Consider the following 24,231-nt stretch of genomic DNA (forward strand, 5'->3'; position numbering starts at 1 on the left):
CCCCCCCCATCACTTGACAACTTGTATTGGTGTGTTTACATCACCATACCTTAACAGTTTGGCAATAGAATAAGTACCAGGCCTAAGAAAAAATGTCCTTGGATCAATTTGTTTGACTAAAACCCTTCAAAGCAGTGCTCCAGCATGGCTGTATTCGAATGACTGAAACAAGTAAAAGATAAAAGATAAAATATGTAGTATTTTCGTTTATATAAGGAGTCTAGGACATTTACTCCCCATGGACAATAACCACACCCAAGACGATGATTTAAAAACTTCTTAATATATTGGAGAGGAGGTAATTAACCAAAGGGGGTAATTTTCCTTGGGGGTAGCTGCCGTCGGGGGAATTGTTCTCACAGGAGTAATAGCCCTGATACATATGTAAGTATCTTCTACTATAGTCCTGAGCCATGTGCAAGTGTTTTCTACTATATCCCTGCCTTGTAAGTGAATTTGTTAGACTGAAACCGCATGTGAGTGCGTGCGTGTGTCTGTTTTTTATGTGTGCATGCATGTGCATCTTTGCGTATGTATTTCTCCCTGCCACTGCTTAACAACTGATATGGGTTCATTTACATGTCTGTGAACAAACTTAGCGTCTCAGCAAATGAGACCAACAGAATAAGTACCAGATTTTAAAAAGATGAAAAATTACTGAGGTTAGTTTGTTTGACGGAGCACTTCAAAACAATGCCCCTGCATGGCCACAGTCCAACGACAAACAAGTAAGAGGCAAAAAATAAACTAAAAACATATTTCCAAATGCAAAGGCACAAATACATGCCTAAAACAGTGGCAACATCAACCACTTGCTTCTTTAAAGACGAAACACTGCATTAGGTCTTCAAACTTCTTTGAATAAATTCTCAGCCATTGCAACTGTCATCATCATCATCATCATCTAATGTCCGTTTTCCATGCTGGCATGGGTTGGATAGTTTGACAGAAGCTGATCAGCTGAAGAGCTGCCCAGGCTCTGTGTCTCTTTTGGCATGGTTTCTATGAATGGATGCCCTTCCTAACAACAACCACTTTACAAAGTGTAATGGGTGCATTTACACAACACCAGCACAGGTGCTTTTTACATGGCACCAGCACCCATGCAAGGTAAGGAATGCTCAATCAAACAATTAGTTATACATCAGCCTTGGGTAGTAAGGTTTAATATGCTGCCCAATTTAACACCACTACATTGCACCTTACACTCCTTTACTGGAGTTCACTATTTCAATCTTTTGGGCTAGTCTCCTGATTGATGATACTTTCCTTTCCCTATACCTGTCTCTGAAGCCCTTCACCTCCTGACTAATGTTGAAAAAAAAAAAAAGCATCTATCCCAGTCATATGATGAAAGTGATAGTTTGACCTTTTGTGATCAGAAGAAAAAGTGAACAATTTTACAGAGCTTCTCCTAGTATCTATTACCATCAGCTAGCTGATACGGTACAATGAAGATGAAAGTTTTAACTGCAGCATATTTGAACAGGCTGTCTTTGATCAGATAGTCTAATACTCATCGGTTTTACTACAATATGTCTGTGTGTATGTGTTATTAATGTTATTGTTGTTTATGTTTGGGTTAACCTCCTTTGAGGAGATAAACGAACAAAGGTGTTTGAGTCATAATAATAGCTTATTTTTAGCCATTGTTTGGCCATCAGAAATATTCTCTAACTTAGAAAATAGGTGAGGATTAGCAACAGGAAGAGCATCTGATCATAGAAAAAGCTGCCTCAACAAATTCTGTCTGACCCATGCAAGCAGGGAAGGTGAATATATGATGATGATGCAGTATCTCATCTAACAGCTTTCTTTTTAATATGGTAGAGTGATTCAAGGTAGATTTGGTTACTACTTTTATTTCAACAAAATAAGAGACTTTGTAAGGCTCTCTCAATGCGTCACGTGTATATGTATGTGTACATATGTCCTTGATAGATCCAGTCCAGTAACCCTTTGGAGATGAAGCATGCTGCTGCTTCTACAACAGAAGTAGCACTATTTTCATTATGTATATACCAATAGAATAACAGTATTGAAACTCAGAATTCTTTGTAAAAAGTAAAAAATTATCCAAATCTCAATCATCATCATCATCATCATCATCGTTTAACGTCCGCTTTCCATGCTAGCATGGGTTGGACGATTTGACTGAGGACTGGTGAAACCGGATGGCAACACCAGGCTCCAGTCTGATTTGGCAGAGTTTCTACAGCTGGATGCCCTTCCTAACGCCAACCACTCAGAGAGTGTAGTGGGTGCTTTTACGTGTCACCCGCACGAAAACGGCCACGCTAAAGAATAACACATAGAGATAAATTCTTTCTCTTTACTAGCACAAGGATAGTTGTTCAATAAACCAGCCTGATCATCTTATAAAAAGTTAGATAAATTATACAGTAAGATGCAAGTATATATCCATTTGAGAAATATAGTGGGGGTGGTTTACTACACTTTGAAACATAATCTTCAGAAAATAATAACTCAATATTCTGTTTTACACCTTGAAGACTAGCTATTTTTAAAATTGAGTTTAGGCAAATCTTAGTAATGGGAATTGACTAAACTTTTGCTGTCGGTGACAGGCTCAGCTTAATTTCGGCAGTAGAGATTGTGCTAAATTTTCTAGAACAGCCAATTTCAAAACTATTTAAAAAAATTTTCTTTGTTATTTATAAGACACAAAGTATTGTTTTACAGAACAATTGTATTGGGAGCCTTCTGAGAGTTATGTTCTATAAGAAATGTGAAATGCAATCTGTTGAGAGAATATGGGATTACATAAAAAGGGTACATGAAATTAGATATTAATGAACAATAGAAATATGTATTCTACCTCTCTCACACACATACAACATACATAAATATATACATGTGCACACACATTCATACACACAGAGGGAGGGAAAGAGGTGCTTGAAGTATAAACAAGAGAAAATATCCTCAATACATATAATGCACTTTATTCATTCACTTAAAGCTGATGATTCTCTCAACCAGCAATTTTAAGTTTCTTGCTTTGTGTCATATTTCATGTAACAAGAAAAAGAATCTTTTTGCTGCATGGACTACACACAGAAACCGAGTAGCTGTTCAAGAATCACCAGTGACAAATGAATATATAACAATAACAACAATAGTTTCTGATTTAGACACAAGGCCATCAATTTTGAGGAGTGAGGATAAACTGATATCACAGACCCCTTTATTTAACTAGTCCTTTATTTTATCGACCTCTGGGATTTAAGCTCGAAATGTAGAGGTGAAAAAGCAAATAAATAAATAAGGCATTTTATCTGATGCACCAACAACACAACATAATTTGTAAGTTGTTTCATGAACAAAGAAAAACGCGCTAAAGTAGATTTGTTATAACACATAGTTAAAGACAGGTACTGTTTCATAACTTTAAAATATTATAATATTGTGTGTGTATGTTTTGGATGGATGGATGGATAGATAGATAGATAGATAGATAGATAGATAGATAGATAGATAGATAGATAGATAGATAGATGATATATGTGCATACATTAACCTGTTGTTACCAGATTGTCATATCGACAGAAATGGATTATATTCTCTAAACAAGTAACTGATTGAAGACCATAACATACTCTACTCCCTGAGGTATTCAGTACCTTTTTTTGTATCTGTAAGTTTTGCTCAAACAAACAAAATACAGGGTCAAAGCAAAGACAAGCCCACACATGCATAGATACATACACATACATAGACACGTGAAATTTTCATGGTTTAGATTTGACAAACTAGTCTCAATTGTTCTTTTGAACTATTTTACTTCAAATTTATGCCATTAATATCCTTGGGAAAGGCATAAATACCACAAACTAACATTTTCTTTCCCCCACTTCCTTCCTTAGTCACACAGAAGAATATCTGATAATAAAAAAGAAGTCAAACATATAACCATTGTTCATACTTGCATCTGATAAATATTTATTGATTAACAGATGTGAATGTGTGTGTAAGTGTATACGTATGTGTGTGTGGTGGGGAGTATGGTTATTGAACATAAACACTCTTTGTTTCTTTCACCAGCGCTCACACATATTTTCCGGTGTTATCTCGTAAAATATATGCATATATTCTCTTTCAGTAATGCAACGAAACAAACACGACTGTAGACTTAACATTTTATGTGTGATACAAAGAGAGAGAGACATGAGAAAGATGGGGGAAAGATGATGTGATGAGGTGATTAGGTGATGAGGATCTATATTTTCCAGTTGACACCAACCTCTGGGACTAGAACACCAGAGAAATATCGCGCTGAACTAAACTGCAGTCAAGAGACTCTAATAATGGAAGTAGTCTCACTTGGAGATTAAAACTAATGTTAGATATTATCACTAGTAAACAACTGAGAAAAAATCAGCACCCAGCCATCGACATTTCCAATTTATGAGTGTCACAGAAACTCGAACACATCAACGAAGATGATTCTTGTTTTTTTTTTTACTTTTCTTTCTTCAATGCTCTTTATTCAAATACTAATAGTAGAGTTCACTTTAAACTGGGCTTTAAAAACCACTGACATGCAATAGGTTAAGAAATATGAATATTTAAATTTCAAAGATATTTTACTTTTGAGGATTAGAGGTATGTTCCATGGCAGAGAGTTTTTTTGCAGTTTGCAGAAGTAAATTGGTTATGGAAAAAAACTTGGTGGAATTTTAGATTGGTGTTTTACAGAGATTCCTTGGAGGGAATTCATCAGACAGGAAGAAAAATATGTGATAGCAAATAAAATTTTGGGAACTAGATTTGTGGCTGTGGTAAGAAGCTATGTGGAAAAGAAAGATGGTGGCAATGATATGTCAGGGCACACCCACAAGTTACAGGAAGATGAAAAGCAGCATGGGTAGGTAAATAAGTTCATAAGTGCATGAAGGAAAATAACAAATGGATAGAGATGGAGATAGAAGTTAAATGCAGTGAGTGGTGAACATGGTAGAGGTATAGTCAATAATACATATTAATATGTATTTCAACAGTAAGCTTAAACAAGCCAACAAAGGATTCCCTATGTAATTGCTTGACCTACTAAAAAAAACAGCCAAATTTCCCTCAAATTTCACACATAACTACGTTTGAAAAGAAAGGCAAATTAGATAATGTAATCCTGGATTTGTTATGCATAAGAAAATGATGCTATGGTTACTGCAAAAATACCGTTAGCCAAAAGTATAATTAACCAGAGGTAAGTTGAAGATAAACAGCAAAAACAATTAATAAGTCTACATATAACCTCTGTTAGAAGGTTGCAATTATTAAAAAGAAGCTTCTCTCTCTCTCTCTCTCTTTCATACACACATGCACACAATGCACCTAAGTTTGAATTTGTGTGTGCGTGTATGTGTGTCCTCTGCTTCATAGTTGAGTGAAATGAGCTTGAGAGTTTAGTGACATGAGAAAGAATACTTGATCCCAACATGCAAGCTCCTACATATTAAAAAAAGATATGCATGTATGTCATACATATAATACATTATATATACAAATATATACACACACATTACACACACACATGTAAATGGGTTTGTTAAAGTCTACAAGGTGTCAAAAGAAGGTGAGTATAAAAAAAAGAAAACACCAGCCATCTCAATATTTTATGTAGTCTATGTCTAAAACAAAACACGAACACAATACTGAAACATGCAAAAATACATAAATTCACAAATGTGCACTTGCATGCACACACACACAGTCACGTACAGAAATAGACACTCGTGAATTGAAAATATTCAGAAAATACACAGAAACACAAACATAGACTCATTAGCATAAAATTATTCATAAATGCAAACATACAACCTCCACTCATTCATATCACCCATAAAAAAAATACACAAAGTTACAAATATGCTTACACACACCACAAATATACCGACATACACAAAAACAGATGTGACAACATCAACACATATACAGACATACTTTCATACACACATACATGCGTGTGTGTGTTTGTGTGTGTGTGTATGTCTGTGTGCATATATATATATAAATAAACATACACGCACATAAAACACAAAAATATATTTAAACATACATGCAAGTACAGACAAGTACATACACAGCCACATTCATAAAGGTAGATACACATAAGAGAAGCAGACACACATTAAAACAAACCCATCCATTCTCCAAGCACTTGCATAAAGAAAATTGAACTTATATGGAGAAACATGTTTACATTTACATCTCTATTTACACACACAACTTCCCCGAATTCTGTCCTACTCACATGACTAAGTCAATTACACGATCAAAATAATATATCAATAGGCAAGAATCTTTCGTGAATTTTTATCAGAAAATCTGTTATCTATTCTATGTAGCTAGGTAAAGTAGGATGTACACATATGCTTGATGGATTATATCAAGAAATTTGGTACTGCAAAACAATCGAAGATGATTGCACATCTGTAAGCACTTAGGATCTGTGAATAAAGTCCTTAAAGTATCGAGGACAGAACATCTTCTTTTTGCTTGGACAGTGTCCAAGAACAGACAAATGCGATTAAGAGGATACCCGAATTGCCTGTTCATTACCTGATGTCACTTCTTCTCTCACTTCTGGCACATCATGAACTAACATTCCCTTTCACTCCTTATGCAGCATCCACTCTGCCACAGGGCGCTAAATAGTGATGGTCACTCCCTTCAATATTGACGTATGAGTGTTTGAAGGTAAGGATATTTAAAAAAAATAAAGTAACGGATTAAAAATAAAGAAGCTGTATCCATTTGCAATGAATGCATGAATGTAATTTGAGTCCGAGTAAGGAGGATGATGATGATGATGATAATAATAATAATAATAATAATAATAATAATAATAATAATAATAATAATAATAATAACAATAAACAAAATAATAATAATAAACAAAATCAATGGTTAAATGGTTATCAGCAAAAAAAAAAAACATTCATCAAAAATAACTGTAATTGAGGAGGCGAGGAAACAACTGAACTAATACCAAAGATATATGGAATCAAAAAGTGTAACATGAAGGACTGAGACAGAATGTCATTTGACTAAAATATCAAAGACATACATAGGTGCAGGCATGGCTGTATAGTTAAGAAGCAGGTTTTGCAACCACATGGTTTTGGATTCAGTTCTACCTTGGGTAAGTGTGTCCTACAATAGCTCTGTGCTAACTAATATCTTGTGAATGAATTTGGTTGAGAGAAACTGTGCGGAAACCTGTCATGTGTATGTATGTGATCATTGCCTACTGCTTGACAACTACTTGTTGGTCTGTTTATATTCCCATAACTTAGTGGTTTGACAAAAGAGACCGATAGAATACCAGACTTCAAAAGCACGAGTGCTAGTGTTAATTTATTTGACTAAAACACTTCAAGATGTTGCCCCAGCATGATTGCAGTCCAATGACTGAAACAAGTAAAAGAAAGGTAAAAGAAAGATATAGACATCAAGAAATATTAATATCATAACTGGAAAAAGATTATCAAAGTTATGTGTGAGTGGTCCACTCTAGTATAAGGTGCTGAAACATGGATATTAAATAAAAGTACTGACAAACAGATTATGTCATTGAGATGTAAGCATATAGAAGACTTTTGAGAATATATCAGAGGCAGAACACAAAGACCAAAAGCTAAGAACTTTATTAGACATTAACAAAGATAGAAAACAAAATATTTTGGCCAAAAGTAAGGCTGTGTGGTTAAGAAGCTCGCTTTGCAACCATGTGGTTTTGGGTTCAGTCCCACTGTGCAGCACCTTGGGCAAGTGTTTTTTTTACTGTGGCCCCAGGCTGACCAATACCTTGTGAGAGAATTTGGTAGGCGGAAACTGTGTATAAGCCCATTGTATAGATATATATATAATTATATATGTATGCATGTAACTTTTTGTGTTTATCCCCCATCACCACTTGACAACTGGTGTTGGTTTGTTTAAATCCCTGTATAGTGGTTTGGCAAAAGAGACCAACAGAATAAGTACCAGACTTATATTTAAGTACTGTGGGTGATCTGTCCGACTAAACCCTTCAAGGTGGTGCCCCAGCATGGCTGTAGTCCAATGACTGAAACAAGTAAAAAAATAAATAAATAAAAGATAAACGATGTAATTAGTAAAAATGGATTATAGATAGTGTTAATAGAAGGTAAATAAATGAGAGAAGTGAAAGCAGAAAATGAAGAATTATGTGGATGGAATATATCAAGAATTGAACATATTTAAACTATAGTGAATGTATAAGAGCAGCAGAAGAAAGATGAACATGGTGATCCATGGTATTCAACCTCTGAGATGAAACATTTGATGATGATGATGATAATGGTGTGAAGTGTTTCTAGCCAAAAGCAAAACATAGGCTTGATACTCATGGCACAGTAATCCCATAATGTATTCACTCACCAATTATCTCTCTCTCATTCTCTCTCCTCTTTCTTTCCTTCCCCCCCCCTCCCCACAAACATATTTAAGGCATATATAACACAGTACGCCTGATCAATAAATGTTATTACTCCAACTTTCCAATTAAGTCATTAGTCATTATTTAGCATTAGTAAAGAAGAAGTTTCCAGCTAGTGATTCAAAAAATGGCCCAAATAGATATTCAGTTTCTCAAAACTCATTCTACTTATGTGTACATGTAAAAACTGGATGCAGATTAATTTCAAAAACTGAAAGGGGTTAAAAAGAAAACTTGTGTGAACACCATAGGATCGGGTAGTGATTTTTAGATGACCTATACTGCCTAGAACAGCTTCATCATTATTTCATATCTAAAAATCAATCAGACATTTTAAATTATATCTAAAAAAAATTCACTTGATTGATTAACATGAAGTTCTTCAACAACCCACAGATTTTTAAAATTTTTATATGATTAAGTCTCAGAAAGCTTAAATGACTGAATTTCATAGACACAAGGAAAACAAGATGATGGGAGTGAGTTTCAAGAGTTTGAGGAAAGAAAATGTTAGAATAAAAGAACTTATGATGAACAAGAAGCTCAACAGAGAAACAATGCACCTGGGAAGAAAGATGTTATAATAGAGGATACTAGACCAGAAAGCTCATCAGAGCAATGATCATGGAAATACTTATAAAAAGACATAATAAAGATCACTTTTGATGATGTGCCAAAGACTCCAACCTAGCAGAAAGATGGCCCACCATAAACCTCTGGCTTACCAGTTCCAGTCAAACCATCTAATCTATGCCAACATGGAAAACAGCCATTAAATATTGATGATCTTGGATTTGATGAATCATGTTAAGACAATCAAAGGCAGCACCAATGCAAAGTTGAATGGTGGCCTTACAGAGACGCAAGATGTGCTGCCTCCACCCTTTGCTCTTTCTGCTGACTTTTCCATGTTTGCATCTGGATGCTCTTCCTGTCACCAACCATTTCCAAGCATGGTAATATTTTCCTATAGCCAAATATATTTTTCATAGAAGACTGGAAATGAACAACCTCGCTACTATGATGATGATGATGATGATGATGAGATGATGATGATGCTCATTTACAATCATCATGTGATGTCTCGGCAAGAGCACACACACACACACACACACACACACACACACACACACACACACACACACACACACGTATACATGTATATAATGATGACAACTGTATAGTAATGTAAGACAATAAAAGACAGGTTATAGATCTCATAATATAGATGTCTGCTTAGAATTAACATAAGTGGCTAGCTCACTGGTAAAGTGCCTGATGAGAACTCTTTAGGCTGCCATTCCTTCAGACTATGAACAATCTCCTTCTATACATATAAAGAAACAGGCTTTGTTTCTACACTGTTGGAGTTATGAAATTCTTTTGATGAACAGAATGGAAGGTTCTACAATAAAAGGAAAATGTATAAGTGAAAAATAAGCCTCAAAAATAAAAACTGTGTGTGCGTGTTATACATACATACATACACACACACACATACTTTTATATACAGCTTACACTCCAGGGCACTCCATGTGTGTGTGTGTGTGTGTGTGTGTGCATGTGTGAATTGTGATTCTCAGCTTAAATTAAAAACTTAGTACCCAGTTGATGCAAGAATGTTTTCTCCTTTCTCTCTCTATATATAAACCTATCAATCTATCTATTTATCTTCGACACAATCCATTCTATAATGAATTGTGTCAAAGAGAGAGAGAGAGAGTATAGATGGATAAGCCAATAGATATGCATGCTAAATTCTACCAACTTCAGAAATTCATTTTTCTCTATCCTTCTCTCCTTGCTACTTACTGCTCTTTGATAACATCTCATCATCCCATTGAAAGAACTATCTGGTAGCAAATCCTTGCCAAGTTCTGTACAGTTTAAATCTTCATTGTCACTAAGAGGACAGGGGTCAATTTTATTATTTAACCTCCACTGTTCTAAAATAACATCAACCATATTCACCTTACTATACTCCTGAACCTTATAAATTACAATTCCAGGAGAGATCTACCAGGCTGTGTGCTATGCCTTTGCCTTACTGCCCCAGGAAACTACACAGAAATAAATATATATAGACGAATAAATAGATAGATAGATAAATAAGGTGATGCCATCTCTTAAATGAAAATATCCTTGATATTTTGTTAAGAGCTGACTGTAAGGTGTAAGGCAGTGCTATTAGAGGTTATTGGCAAAATGTTTACCTGGTAATATCTCATAGTGAGTGGTGCTGGCTTCACTCCAGCCTTGTCCACTGTCACTAAGAGAAGACATGGTTGACATCTCATTGAAGTGATCCACTGGTCTAAGCATGTGTTGCTCTTCTTTACTGATCTCAATAACACCTTGGAGACTTCCCTGTCAATGGTGAAAGACAGAATGAGTTCAAGTTGTAGTACATTTCGAAATTTACATGTACACTTTAGTAGTACATATATAAATACACACACACACACATACACACATGCGCACACATCTATATATGATGCCCTAGCGTGGCCACAGCCTTTAGGCTGAAATGCATAAAAAGAATAAAAAACATAGATAAATATGTGTGTGTATGTATTTATGTACACATATAGTTACACACATATATACATATCTAAATTTACATATGTGCATACACACACACACATACGCACACACACATATACATATATGTGTATACATCTTTATCTTTAGAAGGCATAATACACTTGATATAAGCAGTTTATTTAGTAGGGATTATAATTCACCTTAGGCATTATATTAAGTAAGGATAGAAAATAAACATAACAGGAGCAGTTTATTAAGTAGGAATAATAAAATACTTAATATGAGCATTTTATTACGTAGTAATATTGATACACATAACATGCATAACCTGAGTAGTTTATTAAGTAGGGCGTATAATAATACATATAATATGAGTAGCTATTGAGAAGAAATGATAACACACTTAATACAGAACATCAGTTTATTAATTAGGGATAATAATAATAATAATAATAATAATAGACATAATATAAGCAGTTTATTAACTGGGCAAAGTAATACATTTAACGTGAGGAGATTATTAAGCAGGAACAATACTATAATTTTTATGAGCAGTTTGTTATAATTGTGTATTAAATGAAAAATGATTCTGAAAAATATTATAAAACACTTTATGAGTTTTAGGGTCCCTAGAGAATGTTACATCAACATGTAGAGTGTTATGGAGCAAAAGTCTACCCCTTTTTAACCTACTGAGTAAGGTCCAACAATTACAGATACAATCATCATCATCATCATCATCACCACCAGTAGCAACAATAACAATATTCTTTTCTACTCTAGGTACAAGGCCCGAAATTTTGGGGGAGGGGGCCAGCCAATTAGATCGACTTCAGTATGCAACTGGTACTTAATTTATCAACCCCGAAAGGATGAAAGGTAAAGTTGACCTCAGCGGAATTTGAACTCAGAATGTAAAGACAGATGAAATACTCCTAAGCATTTCGCCCAGCGTACTAACATTTCTGCCAGCTCGCTGCCTTCACGGCCTCAATAATATTGCTGTTAGTACTATTATTGTTATTGTATTTTTGGTATGTCTTAGGATCATCCCAAGAAAACTGATTTACTACAAAGTTTGACAAGATGGGAATTTTTCTTTTTTGAATATTTCATGAATAAGGAACCTTTGAATGTGAGTCTGCTCAACTAGTGCTAACCTTTGGCTAAGAAACAACAACTAATAGACAAATTTTAATAATAGAAATGAAAACAAGCACAGAAGACTAAACTAAAACATAATGAATAAAAGGCAAGGTCCAAAGAAATTAATGATGATTTATGTCAAAAGTTATTTTGACAATTTTAGTTGAAAAATCAAATTTATAAAGTTGGAAAGCTTAATGTAAAATTTAAAAAAACAAGTCAAACATTTTTAATATATAAAGGTGGTGCCCCAGCACAGTCATAGCTTCTGGCTAAAATCCATCATAGGATATCAAATCCATGCAAGCATGGAAAAGCAGCAGTACAATGATGATGGTGATAATGATTCACATCACTGCTTCTCAGAATTTCTTACCAAGTGCAATTCATTCAGAGTGGTTTAAAAGTTTTAAGTGAATAAATAAATTCTACATGTATTGAGCACTCTGTCTCCCATGTGTGACTATGTATATGTGTTTGTTCATATATACACTCACACACACACACACATATATATATATATATATATATATATATATATATATATATATATATATAACATTACTGATATGTTTGCTTAGACACACACTCTAGATTTCTGCATCTATATTTAAGATAAAAGAATTTGTTGACCTTGTACTCTGCCATCAGAACCAAAATGTTAGAGGCCAATAAATATATTCTTTGAATTTGTAACAAACTATATTATTGTAGATTTTTGTCTTACAATTGACAATAAAAATCTAATTACATGCATACCCTGCAGTAAGGGGGAGAGAGAGAGAGAGAGAGAAGAGGTGATTGAGCAATATACAGCAATCTATTGATTTGGTTGGTTATATATAACAATCAACTTTATTGGAGATTTTTGTCTTGCAGCCTTAGAGCTTAAAATACAAACTGGTTATCTATACATGCATATATATACATACATATATATATATATATATATATATACATACACACACACACACACATTTGTAAACACATGCACATTCATATATGCATACATATACATATATATTCATATAAATACATATATTCATGGATATATATATACATTTGGAGCCTGGTGTTGCCATCCGGTTTCACCAGTCCTCAGTCAAATCGTCCAACCCATGCTAGCATGGAAGGCGGACGTTAAACGATGATGATGATGATGATATAGTTAAATATATCAATGAAAATCTATATGCATAAATATCTATATTCATTTTATATGTATATATAAATAGATGCATGTGTGTGTGTATATATATATATATATATATATATACACACACACACGCACAAATATATATACATAGCTATACATATCAATGGAAATTTATATACATAAATATTTATATGATTATATATATATATATATATATATATATGTACGCACACACACACACACACACACACACACACACACACACACACACACACACACACACACACACACACACACACACACACACATATATATATATAAATACATGTATACATATAGTTACAGATACTAATGAAAATTGGTATAGAGAGAGGGGGATAGAGTGAGAGAGTGGGTGATTTGAATGTATACATGTATATGTGTGGTTGATTAATAACAATAAACACAATAAATATATTTTTTTTTTTACAAAATCTGAAATATGCTCGTTCAAAGAAAAGATGTAGTAATTCTCAATAAATCTTGCAATCTAACAGTATTCTATTATATTTTAGCTAGATACGTATGATTTAACATCTTTAAACAAATGTTTATAAACTTTGTGTGTGGTAAGTAAAATAAATATTCTCTGTTTGGTTTCTACATTGATAATAGGTCCTGAGCTCTCAAACATCAGTGAGTGGGGTGTTACCAATATTTAGGAAAACAAGCTAACAATATTTCTACCAATATACATATCTTCAATTGATTATATTCAATTGAAATATTGATTTCAACTACATTAGGAAGGTTAAATGGATCTAAAGCAATAATGCATAGTGCATGTGTGTACATATGTGTACACACACACACACACATATATATATATATATATATATATATATATATATATATTATATATACAAGGTGGTATCAAAAATTCTCAGATTAGTTCTGTATCACAGCAACAGATGGCAGCACACAGTTTGCACAGTTAGAGCTAGCAGTGACTTTCATGAGGTAGTGTGCCGACTGACATCGCTGTGTCTACTTTGCAAGTTATGTGGTTTGTGTTTTTGTGATTGTGTGTATGCTGCAGTCTGCGATCTTGTCATGGGCTGGAAGCTGGAACAAAGAGCCAACATAAAATTTTGCATTAAACTTGGGAAGTTTGCTACAGAAACATCGCACAAGCTTTGGCAAGCTTATGACAATGAGGCAATGGGTCATTGCAATGTTTCAAGTGGCACAGGCACTTCAAACATAGAAGAATGTCCTGAGAAGACAATGAGCAATCTGGAAGACCTGCCACAAGCATCACCCCTGGAAACGTGGAAAAATTTCATTGGTTTGTGCATGAGGATTGTTGGAGGACAATCAATGATGTTTTGAAGTGTTTGAGGGAGAATGTTTGGTGAAAGTGACTGGATCTATGAAGCACAAAGAATTGGACTCTTCACATCAACTGCACCCTGTCACTGGGCTCTTCTCACTTGGGATTTCTTGTCAAAAGCAACATGGTATCGCTTCTGCACCCAGTGCCTTTCTCAGATTTTGCACTTGCAGACTTCTATCTCTTCCCTAAGATGAAAATGCAGCTCAAAGGTTGCTGTTTTAACACCATTGTCAAGATCAAGAGCAAATCGCAGGCCCTCAACTTGCTTACGGAAAACAACTTCCTGAACGGATTCCAGAAGTGGCAGGAATACTGGGATCGGTGTATTGCTGTGCAAGGTGGCTATTTCAAAGGAGAATGTTAAAACTTAAGTAAATAAATAATCTTTTATTAAACATAACTAGCGTGGGAACTTTTTGATACCATCATCATCATTGTGTGTGGATACACATATAATCAACACCATTGAAACATCTATTTCCATGCTGGATTAGGTTGAAAGGTTCAACAGGTTCCAATGGGACTGAGGGCTACATCCAGTGCTCCAGTGTCTGCTTTGACATGGTTTCTATGGCTGCTTTTATCACATCACCAGCACTAGTGAAATCACCATGCACAACAAGAAACCCTGAGAGGGAAACTTAATGCTTGAAAATGAGGAGAACAGAGGTGTAAAATACAAGAGAAAAGGGCTGGAGCAGAACAGGTTTCTTGCTGTAGAGGAGCTACATGACTACTCACTTTTTAGAAGAGGAGTTGGGAGTGATTTGGTTGAGATGGGAAGTGATGACACTTGCCTAAGGTATCTTGCCGAAGGTATCATGGAACCAGTTTAGCTCACATCCACATGGTTCCAGGTTATGTCCTATTGTCATCCCACTGTAAGGCACATTGGTGTCTTATATTTTAGCCCTGGGCCAAGTAAAGTTTTATGAGTGGATATGGTAGACAGAAACTGAAAGAAGCCTGATATATATGTGTATATATATATATAAATATACATGCATAAGTGTGTCTTTGTGTTTGCTCCACATCACTCGTTGGCAGCAGGTTTTGATTTGTTTACATTCCGGTAACATAGCAGTTCAGCAAAAAGACCAAACAGAATATCAGGTCTAAAATAATAAGTACCGGAGTTGACTAAAACCCCAGCATGTCCACAGTCTCCTGAATAAAACAAGTAAAAGCTAAAAGATATATATATCTTCCATGCCAGTATCTGTCACATCATCATTTTCCATAGGTTTAATGGAACTGTTTCTGAATAGAGTTTCACAAGCTTGTTGTTATTCTCCATCTGTTTTGTGAGGACTAGTATTGTGAAGTCAGCCTTCAGCACTTTTACAGCTTAATGACCGAAAGTCTACTGACCACAAAACAAAATTTATTTCAAAACAGTTCACCTTGTTTATATATAAGAAAGGATCATCTGGTTACTTCTCATTAAGGAAATTAACATCTATGAATTTGTTTGTGTGTATGTGGAGGAAATGAGAGAGAGAGAGAGAGAAAGAGAGAGAGAGAGAGAGAGAGAGAGAGAGAGAGAGAGAGAGAGAGAGAGAGAGAGAGAAAGAGAGAGAGAGAGAGAGAGAGAGTGTAGTCATTAAAATGAAACTCTACTCTCCTACATAATTACAGGCTCCAAAATGACCTGTGTAATCAGTACTTCATTAATATTGTAGGATACTATCAGTCTAATATGTAAAAGATATGTTTTTTAATACACATACAGGCATACATATATAAGTGTATATGTGAAGTTGTATCAATGTGTATGCATATATGTAATTGTGTGGGTGGAATGTTTCTCTTTACTTTATGAATTATAAATGTTCTCGCTTGATGATTGCACTAGACCTTGTTAGAGAATAAGAAATTAGACATATAGATATTTTGTTTGTGGGTGTGTGTATTTGTGTAGCTATGTAAGTATTTAAGTATATGTATGCCTATGCATGTTTATATATATATATATATATATATATATATATATATATATATATATATATATATATATATACAGCATTCCATTATATTGTATGTCTACAGAACCATATTCAGTCCACATCCCATCAATTCTAAGCTTGATTATGTCTCCAATGTTTCTATTTCTGTACATTTTAAAACTCCTTACTGTTTACCTATTATCTCTAATCCATACACCCAGACAGATGACACCATCCTTCCTTTCTCATCATCCTTCCACATGGAATAATTCACATCAAATGAACCAATGAGAGTGGGTGAGTGAGAGAGAGAGAGCATTAAATGGTCAAAAGACCTGTTAGTAATACTAGCCAAATTTTTCGCAAATCATGCCCTACCAAAATAAATGGAATAGTCATAGTTGGAAAGCTTCATCAAAAATCAGCTTGATCAGAAGAGACCCGGAGTAAAAGAAACTGCACATTAGATTTGATGTATTTGCATAAACAGAGGTACTGAAAATGTCTGCAATGAAGGCATGAAAAACTAGTCTCTTGCAACAGCACCAATGTGTAGTCCCTATAGCAAAACTATTCCAACACAGGTAAAACTATTCTATAAGTTACAATTTACCTCAATGATCTGAAATAAAAAATATTCAACACTGAACAGTTACTCATCTTTATAAAGTATAAACATAACTCAAATACTAGGGAGTATGCAGCTGTTACTCATACAGATCTCTTAGACAATATTTAAAAATCCGAAAACTAAAAACATTCTCTCAGGCTGATTAGAGAAGATTAACAAAAGTTCATTCACAGAATCACTACAACCACTACCCTATATCTATACCAAATTCTCCCATAATCTGCTATTTCTTTTGTAACAGCTTTAGGAATTTTGTATGAAATTAAAGAACCCACCCACCCTTTTTGATTCTCTAACTTTATTTTCTATCTTTTAATCACTTTGTTCCCTCACATCTCTTCCTCTCTTTCCATCTGAGGAAGCAACCCACCTCCTCTTCAGTAAGACACATTTAATCTCTCAACACCTGGCATAAATCCATCTCCCTCAAAAGTATATCTAAACTCAATTGAAGGCCTCTTGTCTTGCAAGTTACTTGGTGACTTCACTAGTGCCAGTGCCACAAAGGCACCCTCTGCCAAAAACACTCTGGAAAGTGGATGGCATTAGGAAAAATATGACTGGGTTCTCCTGCTTGTATGGCATGGTGCAGAGTCCTGTTACTAGACGTAGGGTCTTCTAGCAGCCACCCTCTTGACCCAGGGCAGCACTACCTCTTCCAGGCACTTGATGTAGGCCTCTGTGTTGAGTCTGAGGCTGTGTGGGAAGATAAATAGAGGCATAACATTGCCATCACTAGTGATCATTCCAAACACCATGATGTTGACTGGATGTTTGATTTTTATCACTCTCGTCATTTGTCCTCAGATTGACACCCTAAACACTCGGAAATCTTTGTACTGGAGCTTCCGGCATGAATGCTAAGCAGCACAGTATGTTGTTTCAAAATTTCTGGCAGAGTGAATGCGTCATGGTGCTGTTTTTTTCACAGGTGCCCAACTGACCCTACCATATTGTGTAGTCAACAAAATCAAAAACAAACAATGCACATGCACGAAATCAAAAATATAAAATGGCAACAATTTACCAATCACACACTTTTACATATATATATATTGTGATATCATGGTTTCTGTAACACACACATGTATAAAACGTGCATGAAATGACTTTGTGGCCAAACAAATGGTAATATAAAGGAATAAACTTTGTATGTGGCCCCTGTAAGTTGAACCTTGTATGCTTTGGTTAATGCTCAAATCCATCAGAAATATCCAACTAGCTAGTCATTGTTTCTTTGTCTTATTAAATATAATGATTACGATAAATTTGATTTAATCTCCACTGGTCGTTTTTTTTTTTCCCACCCTTTTTTCTTTTCTTGTGCTGCGATTCAGTATACAAGAGGCACTCATTCTAACTACATTATTTCAAACCCTTTTTTCATTTCCCCTTTGGATAACAAAATAAGTAAATTGCAGCAGGAGACAGAGAGGAGATAAATGGTGGTGGGGGGTAGAGGAAAAAAGATGGTGGGGTGTTGGGGGGTAATATTTCATGTCCATGCAACAAGATTAGAATGAGGAAGGCAGTAAATCTGAATGATGATAATGATAGAAAGGAAGAAAGCGATGATGATTATGATGATGCAATGCTGCTACTGTCAATGATGACGACTATGACAACAATAATGGCAACAGTAAAGCATAATGGTGGTATTGATAATAATGAGGCATATTTCTAACAATGATGATGATGATGATGATGATGGATCTAGCAAGAATAATGAAAAGATGGGGTAAAACACAAGTGGTAACTTTCAACTGTCATGTTCTGTTTGTCTATCCATCTGCATTAATGTTCGTTTTTATGTTCAGTTATAATAAAAACAATTTTACATTAATCTAATGGGTTGCTCTATGCTGTTATAGTCCAACAGTGGCTTAGCTGGTCAAAACTTTGTAGTCACTGTCAACAACATTCTTCTCTAAGAATAATTTCACTCTCTCTCTCTTCCTCCCTCCCTCTCGTGTGTGTGTGTGTGTGTGTGTATGAGTATTTGGAGTGGCAGTAAAAATATCAACACTCCAGCTAGAAAGCTAGTCATTGCAAGGAGGGAAAGAAAAGGCCCAAGTACAGCTGCAATGGTTTACTTTCAGCAGCACATAAATGAAGTTGGAAGCTTGTCGAAACCAGACACTGGTTCCTTAGACAAAGTAGCTAATCGTATTCAATTTAACTCAGCCCTGTTTGGAGAGGACTGCCACAAGAATGAATGGAGAAACAGGTGTTTCCCACTGGAGGTTTACAGTTGAGGATTCTCAGGTCATTCTCTAAGTAAGGCATATGGAGAAAAAGGAGACCCATCAATGTCAATATAGGGGCTGGACTGCTGAGAATGCATCTACGAAGGGATGCTGAAAAGTTCCTGGCTTTTAGAGTATCAGAAAATGCCTAGTTGGAGGCCCAACTTTCCAAGATTTTTTACAGGGCTTAGAAAAACTGAAAGACCACTGCAATAAGAATGTGAATATGAGCGGGAAATATGTTGGATAAAATCTTAATAAACTGATCCACTTGTATTTTTTTTTTTTAATCCAGAGCCAGAAACTTTTCAGAACCCCCTTGTAGAATGCATTGGCTGAAAGGAGGTGATCAGTGGAGTTAAGAGAATGCTGCTAGTACACAGGCCTAGATTTAATTGACTAATGACAGGTCACCTAGATGAGGCTGTATTTCTCAAGATCTGAAACACTGTGAGTCCAGCATACACTACTGACATATCAAATCAATTCATTTATAGATGTATGTAGAACTATATGTGTGTGTATGTGTACATATGCATGTTTGAATGTGAAATGTATATATTATAGGCAAGGCATGGTTGTCTGGTTAAAGTGTTTGCCACCTATCCACATGGTTTCAGATTCAGTGTAGCACCTTGGGCAAGTGTCTTCTGATTGACCTAAGCCTTGTAAGTGAATCTGATAGGCAGAAACTGAAAGAGGCTCATGGTGTGTGTGTGTGTGTGTGTGTGTGTGTGTGTGCGCGCGCACGCGTGCATGCGCATGTGTGTATTTGTGTCCCCATGTCTATTATTATTATTATTACTATTATGGCTGGGTTCCAACCTGATCCACAACAACAAAGTCCACCTGCCACGCCTCTTGGTCCATTGTCACTGCCTCGAGGTCCTAGATACATTCCAGACCAGTGTCTGTAATCAAGTTGTTGATGTAAGTGTAATGACATTTTCCTCTTCCTACATCACCATGAAATGGGTTCCACAAGGTTAATTTGGATGCTTCCATCTCGGTGACACACACAGTGGCCAGATAGTCGCAGCCATCTTTGCCTGATCTCCTCAGTAACTTTTGTCAGGCATTATTGCATGATTGCTGTAAACAAATGTCACTGCGGGTGCTATTTACACTCAGGTACTACTGACTCACACTTCCCAACTTCTTTTGCTATCCATAGTATGACTGTAGCTTCAGAAGTTGCGCAAAGCCTTACACACAATCCTTCCTTCCCTTACCATGTCTTTCCCACAGCCATCAAATCACAACTGTTAAATAGGTATCATATTTGATTGCATAAATGATGCATATTTTTTCCAAAATAAGAAAAAAAAGAGAGTCTCAAAAAGTCCCCTGGATCTCTTATATGTGAAGTTAGGCCTATGTTACATACTTTAAAAACATTTTTTGAAAACGTTTTTTTTCTGAATATGTGCTACTGAAATTGAGGTGCATCTAATATGCCTATGTGTCTTTTATGTCATCAAATGCAGTACATTAACTGCATCACTCTCACTGGTCAGAGAGAACCTACAAAAGCTATGGTTACAAGCTCTACCTCCAGTCCAATAAAAGAAATATAAAAGAAAGAAACTTTGTTCATTGAATTGACAGATTTTAATTAAATATTCCATACATATTCAACATTCAGAAAAATATACCTTTGTATGCCAGAAGGAAGAAATATTTTCTGTATATATAGTATTTTATTGCATTGTCATGTTGTAGATTTACACATTCATGCATCCATTCAGAAACCCACATACACAAACATAGAGAGAGAAATAAATAAATCTAAACATGCTAATACATACAAATATTAACACACAAACACACACCTAGGTGCCATATATGAATGCATGAAAGTATACGTACAGACACTCATAGATGTCTTTATGCAAATGTGCACATACATGCATGCATAAACACGACACCATGTACACATGTATACTAAGACATTTTTGTAGCTGAGCCAATGAAAAATCTCTGCATGGATTAGTTCTCTTGCTAAAAATAGTAACCAAATCTTCCTGAAATATATGTATTGTGAAATAAATGGAACACATTAGGTAATATGATCCTATAGCTACAATATCTGAAAATATGACACAACAGTCATGGGTGGAATATCTTTGATTACAGTTCTACTCATTTACAGCTGTAAGGCCTCTGTCAGTCAATGTTGTCTATGCATCTGCACATGTATCTTTTATCTTTTACTTGCTTCAATCATTGAACAGTGGCCATACTGGGGCACCACCTTCGAGGGTTTTAGTTGAACAGATTAAAGCCCAGTATTCAATTTTTTTTTATTAAATCTGGTACATATCCTTTTCGTTTCCTTTGCCAAACCACTAAGTCACAGGAACATAAACAAACCAACACTGGTTGCCAAGCAGCAGTGCAGAGAGCATTCACAGACACAAAGACTTCCACATATCAACATATATACACACACATACACCTACCCCCACTCTCACACCCCACACCAAATCACTCCACACACTCTAGCACTGACCACTTCCCAGTACCCAAACCACACACCATCATCCACACATTCACACACATCAGAGTCACTAGCCCCTATTCATGCACACTATTCTCATATACACACACATGCACACCTTCACTTGGGATCACTAGCACTTTATTATCTCCCTTTCTTTCAACCTCTTCTTTCAAACTTTTTTCTAATCATTCAACAAGTTTTTTCATTTTTGCTCTGTTTATTTTCTCTTATTCCTTTCTGTTGAAGAGTGTAGGCTTGAAATATAAAAGACTTTCATTTTCTCAAACTAATACACCTACCTGTTGTTCATATACCTGTCTTCGTCTTTTATCTTTCTATAAATTTCAACGATGTGTATATATATATATATATATATATATATATATATATATATATATATATATATATATATGGAATTCCACACAGGTTCCATCAACCAAATTCATTCACAAAGCATTAGTCAGCCCAGGGCTATTTAAGTAGGTGCTGTGCAGTGAAACTGAACCCAAAACCATACAGTTTCAAAGTAAGGTCTTAACCATACAGTTATGCCTGTAAGGATTTATTTCATCAACAAATTTTGAAATTCCAGTGGGTTAACTAAGTCCATCAAGTATTTCAGGTCATGTGTCTAAGGGTTATTCTTATATCTATCTGACAGAACAGCTTTTGAAAAGACTTGAAATTCTGTGAGGAGAAGGCTAGTTGATTACATTGGCCTCAGTGCTCAACTGTCATTTTATTGACCCTGAAATGATGAAAGGCAAAGTTGACCTCAACAGCATTCAAATTCAGAACATAAAGTCAAATGAAACGCTGTTAAGTATTTTGTGTAGCAAGCTAATGATTCAGCCAGCTCACCTCCTTAACAGTTGGAAACAATGGCATCAAAACTGATCAATGCTTAAACACACAGGAACTATTTCAAGGAAGTGAGAACCAGGAAATGTACCTCACAGAGAATTAAAAATAGAATTTTGGTGCATACAGACACATACTTATACATATATATATATATACGTGTATGTATGTATATATGTATGTGCATAAACACACACGTATTCAGATATGTATAAGTACATCTATACAGATGTACACATAACCACACAGACACATACATATATATTTATACATAACACAAACAAATATGAATATATATGCACAGACATATCTACAAACTTAAGAAGTACACTATCAATGATCAATCAATACAGACTTACTATATTTACTGACTTCCAATTTCGCCATAAAAAAAAAAAAGAAAGAGAACAACCCCTCCTTTTCAACCAGTCTTGCACTATCTTTAATCAAAATTCTATAACACCAACATCATTGCCACCAATAAATATCACCCCTTTCATCCACCACCCCACCAACACTGGCAATGTTCCGCTAAAAATTGGTAAGTGCAATATCTATCATAACTCATTTTCAAATTTAATCAGTAATTAAGAGCATTAAAACTATCTGGCTATGTCTCTAAGTAATAACTGCTTCTGATTTAGGCAGAGGGACATACAAATTTTTTAAGGGAAAAGGTCAGTCAATATCGTTTACTCCAGTATTTGACTGGTACTAATGGCTTCAAATTTTGGCACAAGGCAAGCAATTTTGAGGGATAGGGTATGTCAATTACATCAACCTCCAGTGATCAGCTGGTACTTATTTTATTGACCCCCAAAAGGATAAAAGGTGAAGTCAACTCGGTAGAATGTGAACTCTGAACGTAAAGACTGATGAAATGCCATAAAGTATTTTGCCCAGCGTGCTAACGATTCTGCCATCTCACCACTTCTGACTGATACTAATAATAACAATAAAAAAAGTATATCAAGTATATTTTAACAAGAGAATGCTGGTTATATCCTAAAAAAATATTTCAAACAATAATTAAAATGAATTACTTCTACTGGTGTTTACCACTCACACCATTTTTCTCTATTTCCCACTGACCTTTCACACTCTCATAAACTTATTTGCCCATTCATTCTATCTAATCCTCTTTACCACTGAGGGTGTGCCAGGATACAACTTCTTCACCATCACCTCTCTCTCTCTCGCCAGCATGACACCCATTTACCTTTATCATACTCTAACTCATCACCTGGCACAAAGCCATCTCCCTCAGTACTATCCCCACTCAGTTGAGGGGTCTTGTCTTGCAAGTGACTTGGTGTCCTTGCAGGTGCTACAGCCATG

General features: G+C 35.3%; 1 protein-coding gene across 8 annotated transcripts in view; it reads right to left on the reverse strand.

Annotated features, from left to right (window-relative positions):
• The window catches only part of LOC106873930 (protocadherin beta-15), a 177,944-nt gene that overhangs the window by 14,123 nt on the left and 139,590 nt on the right, over positions 1 to 24,231 (reverse strand). For 2 of the 8 annotated variants that reach the window (XM_014921469.2, XM_014921468.2), the window contains exon 3: positions 10,699 to 10,852. The exons of 1 other annotated variant lie outside the window; for it this stretch is intronic. In XM_014921469.2, coding sequence (XP_014776955.1) covers positions 10,699 to 10,852 — 154 coding nt within the window. Of the gene's footprint in view, positions 1 to 7,655; positions 8,093 to 9,749; positions 9,891 to 10,698; positions 10,853 to 24,231 lie in introns of those variants that run through there. 5 more of the 8 variants (XM_052973074.1, XR_008265535.1, XM_014921470.2 and 2 more) reach the window with 5 other exon arrangements.

Source organism: Octopus bimaculoides, chromosome 14, assembly GCF_001194135.2.
Source record: "Octopus bimaculoides isolate UCB-OBI-ISO-001 chromosome 14, ASM119413v2, whole genome shotgun sequence".
Taxonomy (NCBI): Eukaryota; Metazoa; Mollusca; class Cephalopoda; order Octopoda; family Octopodidae; genus Octopus; species Octopus bimaculoides.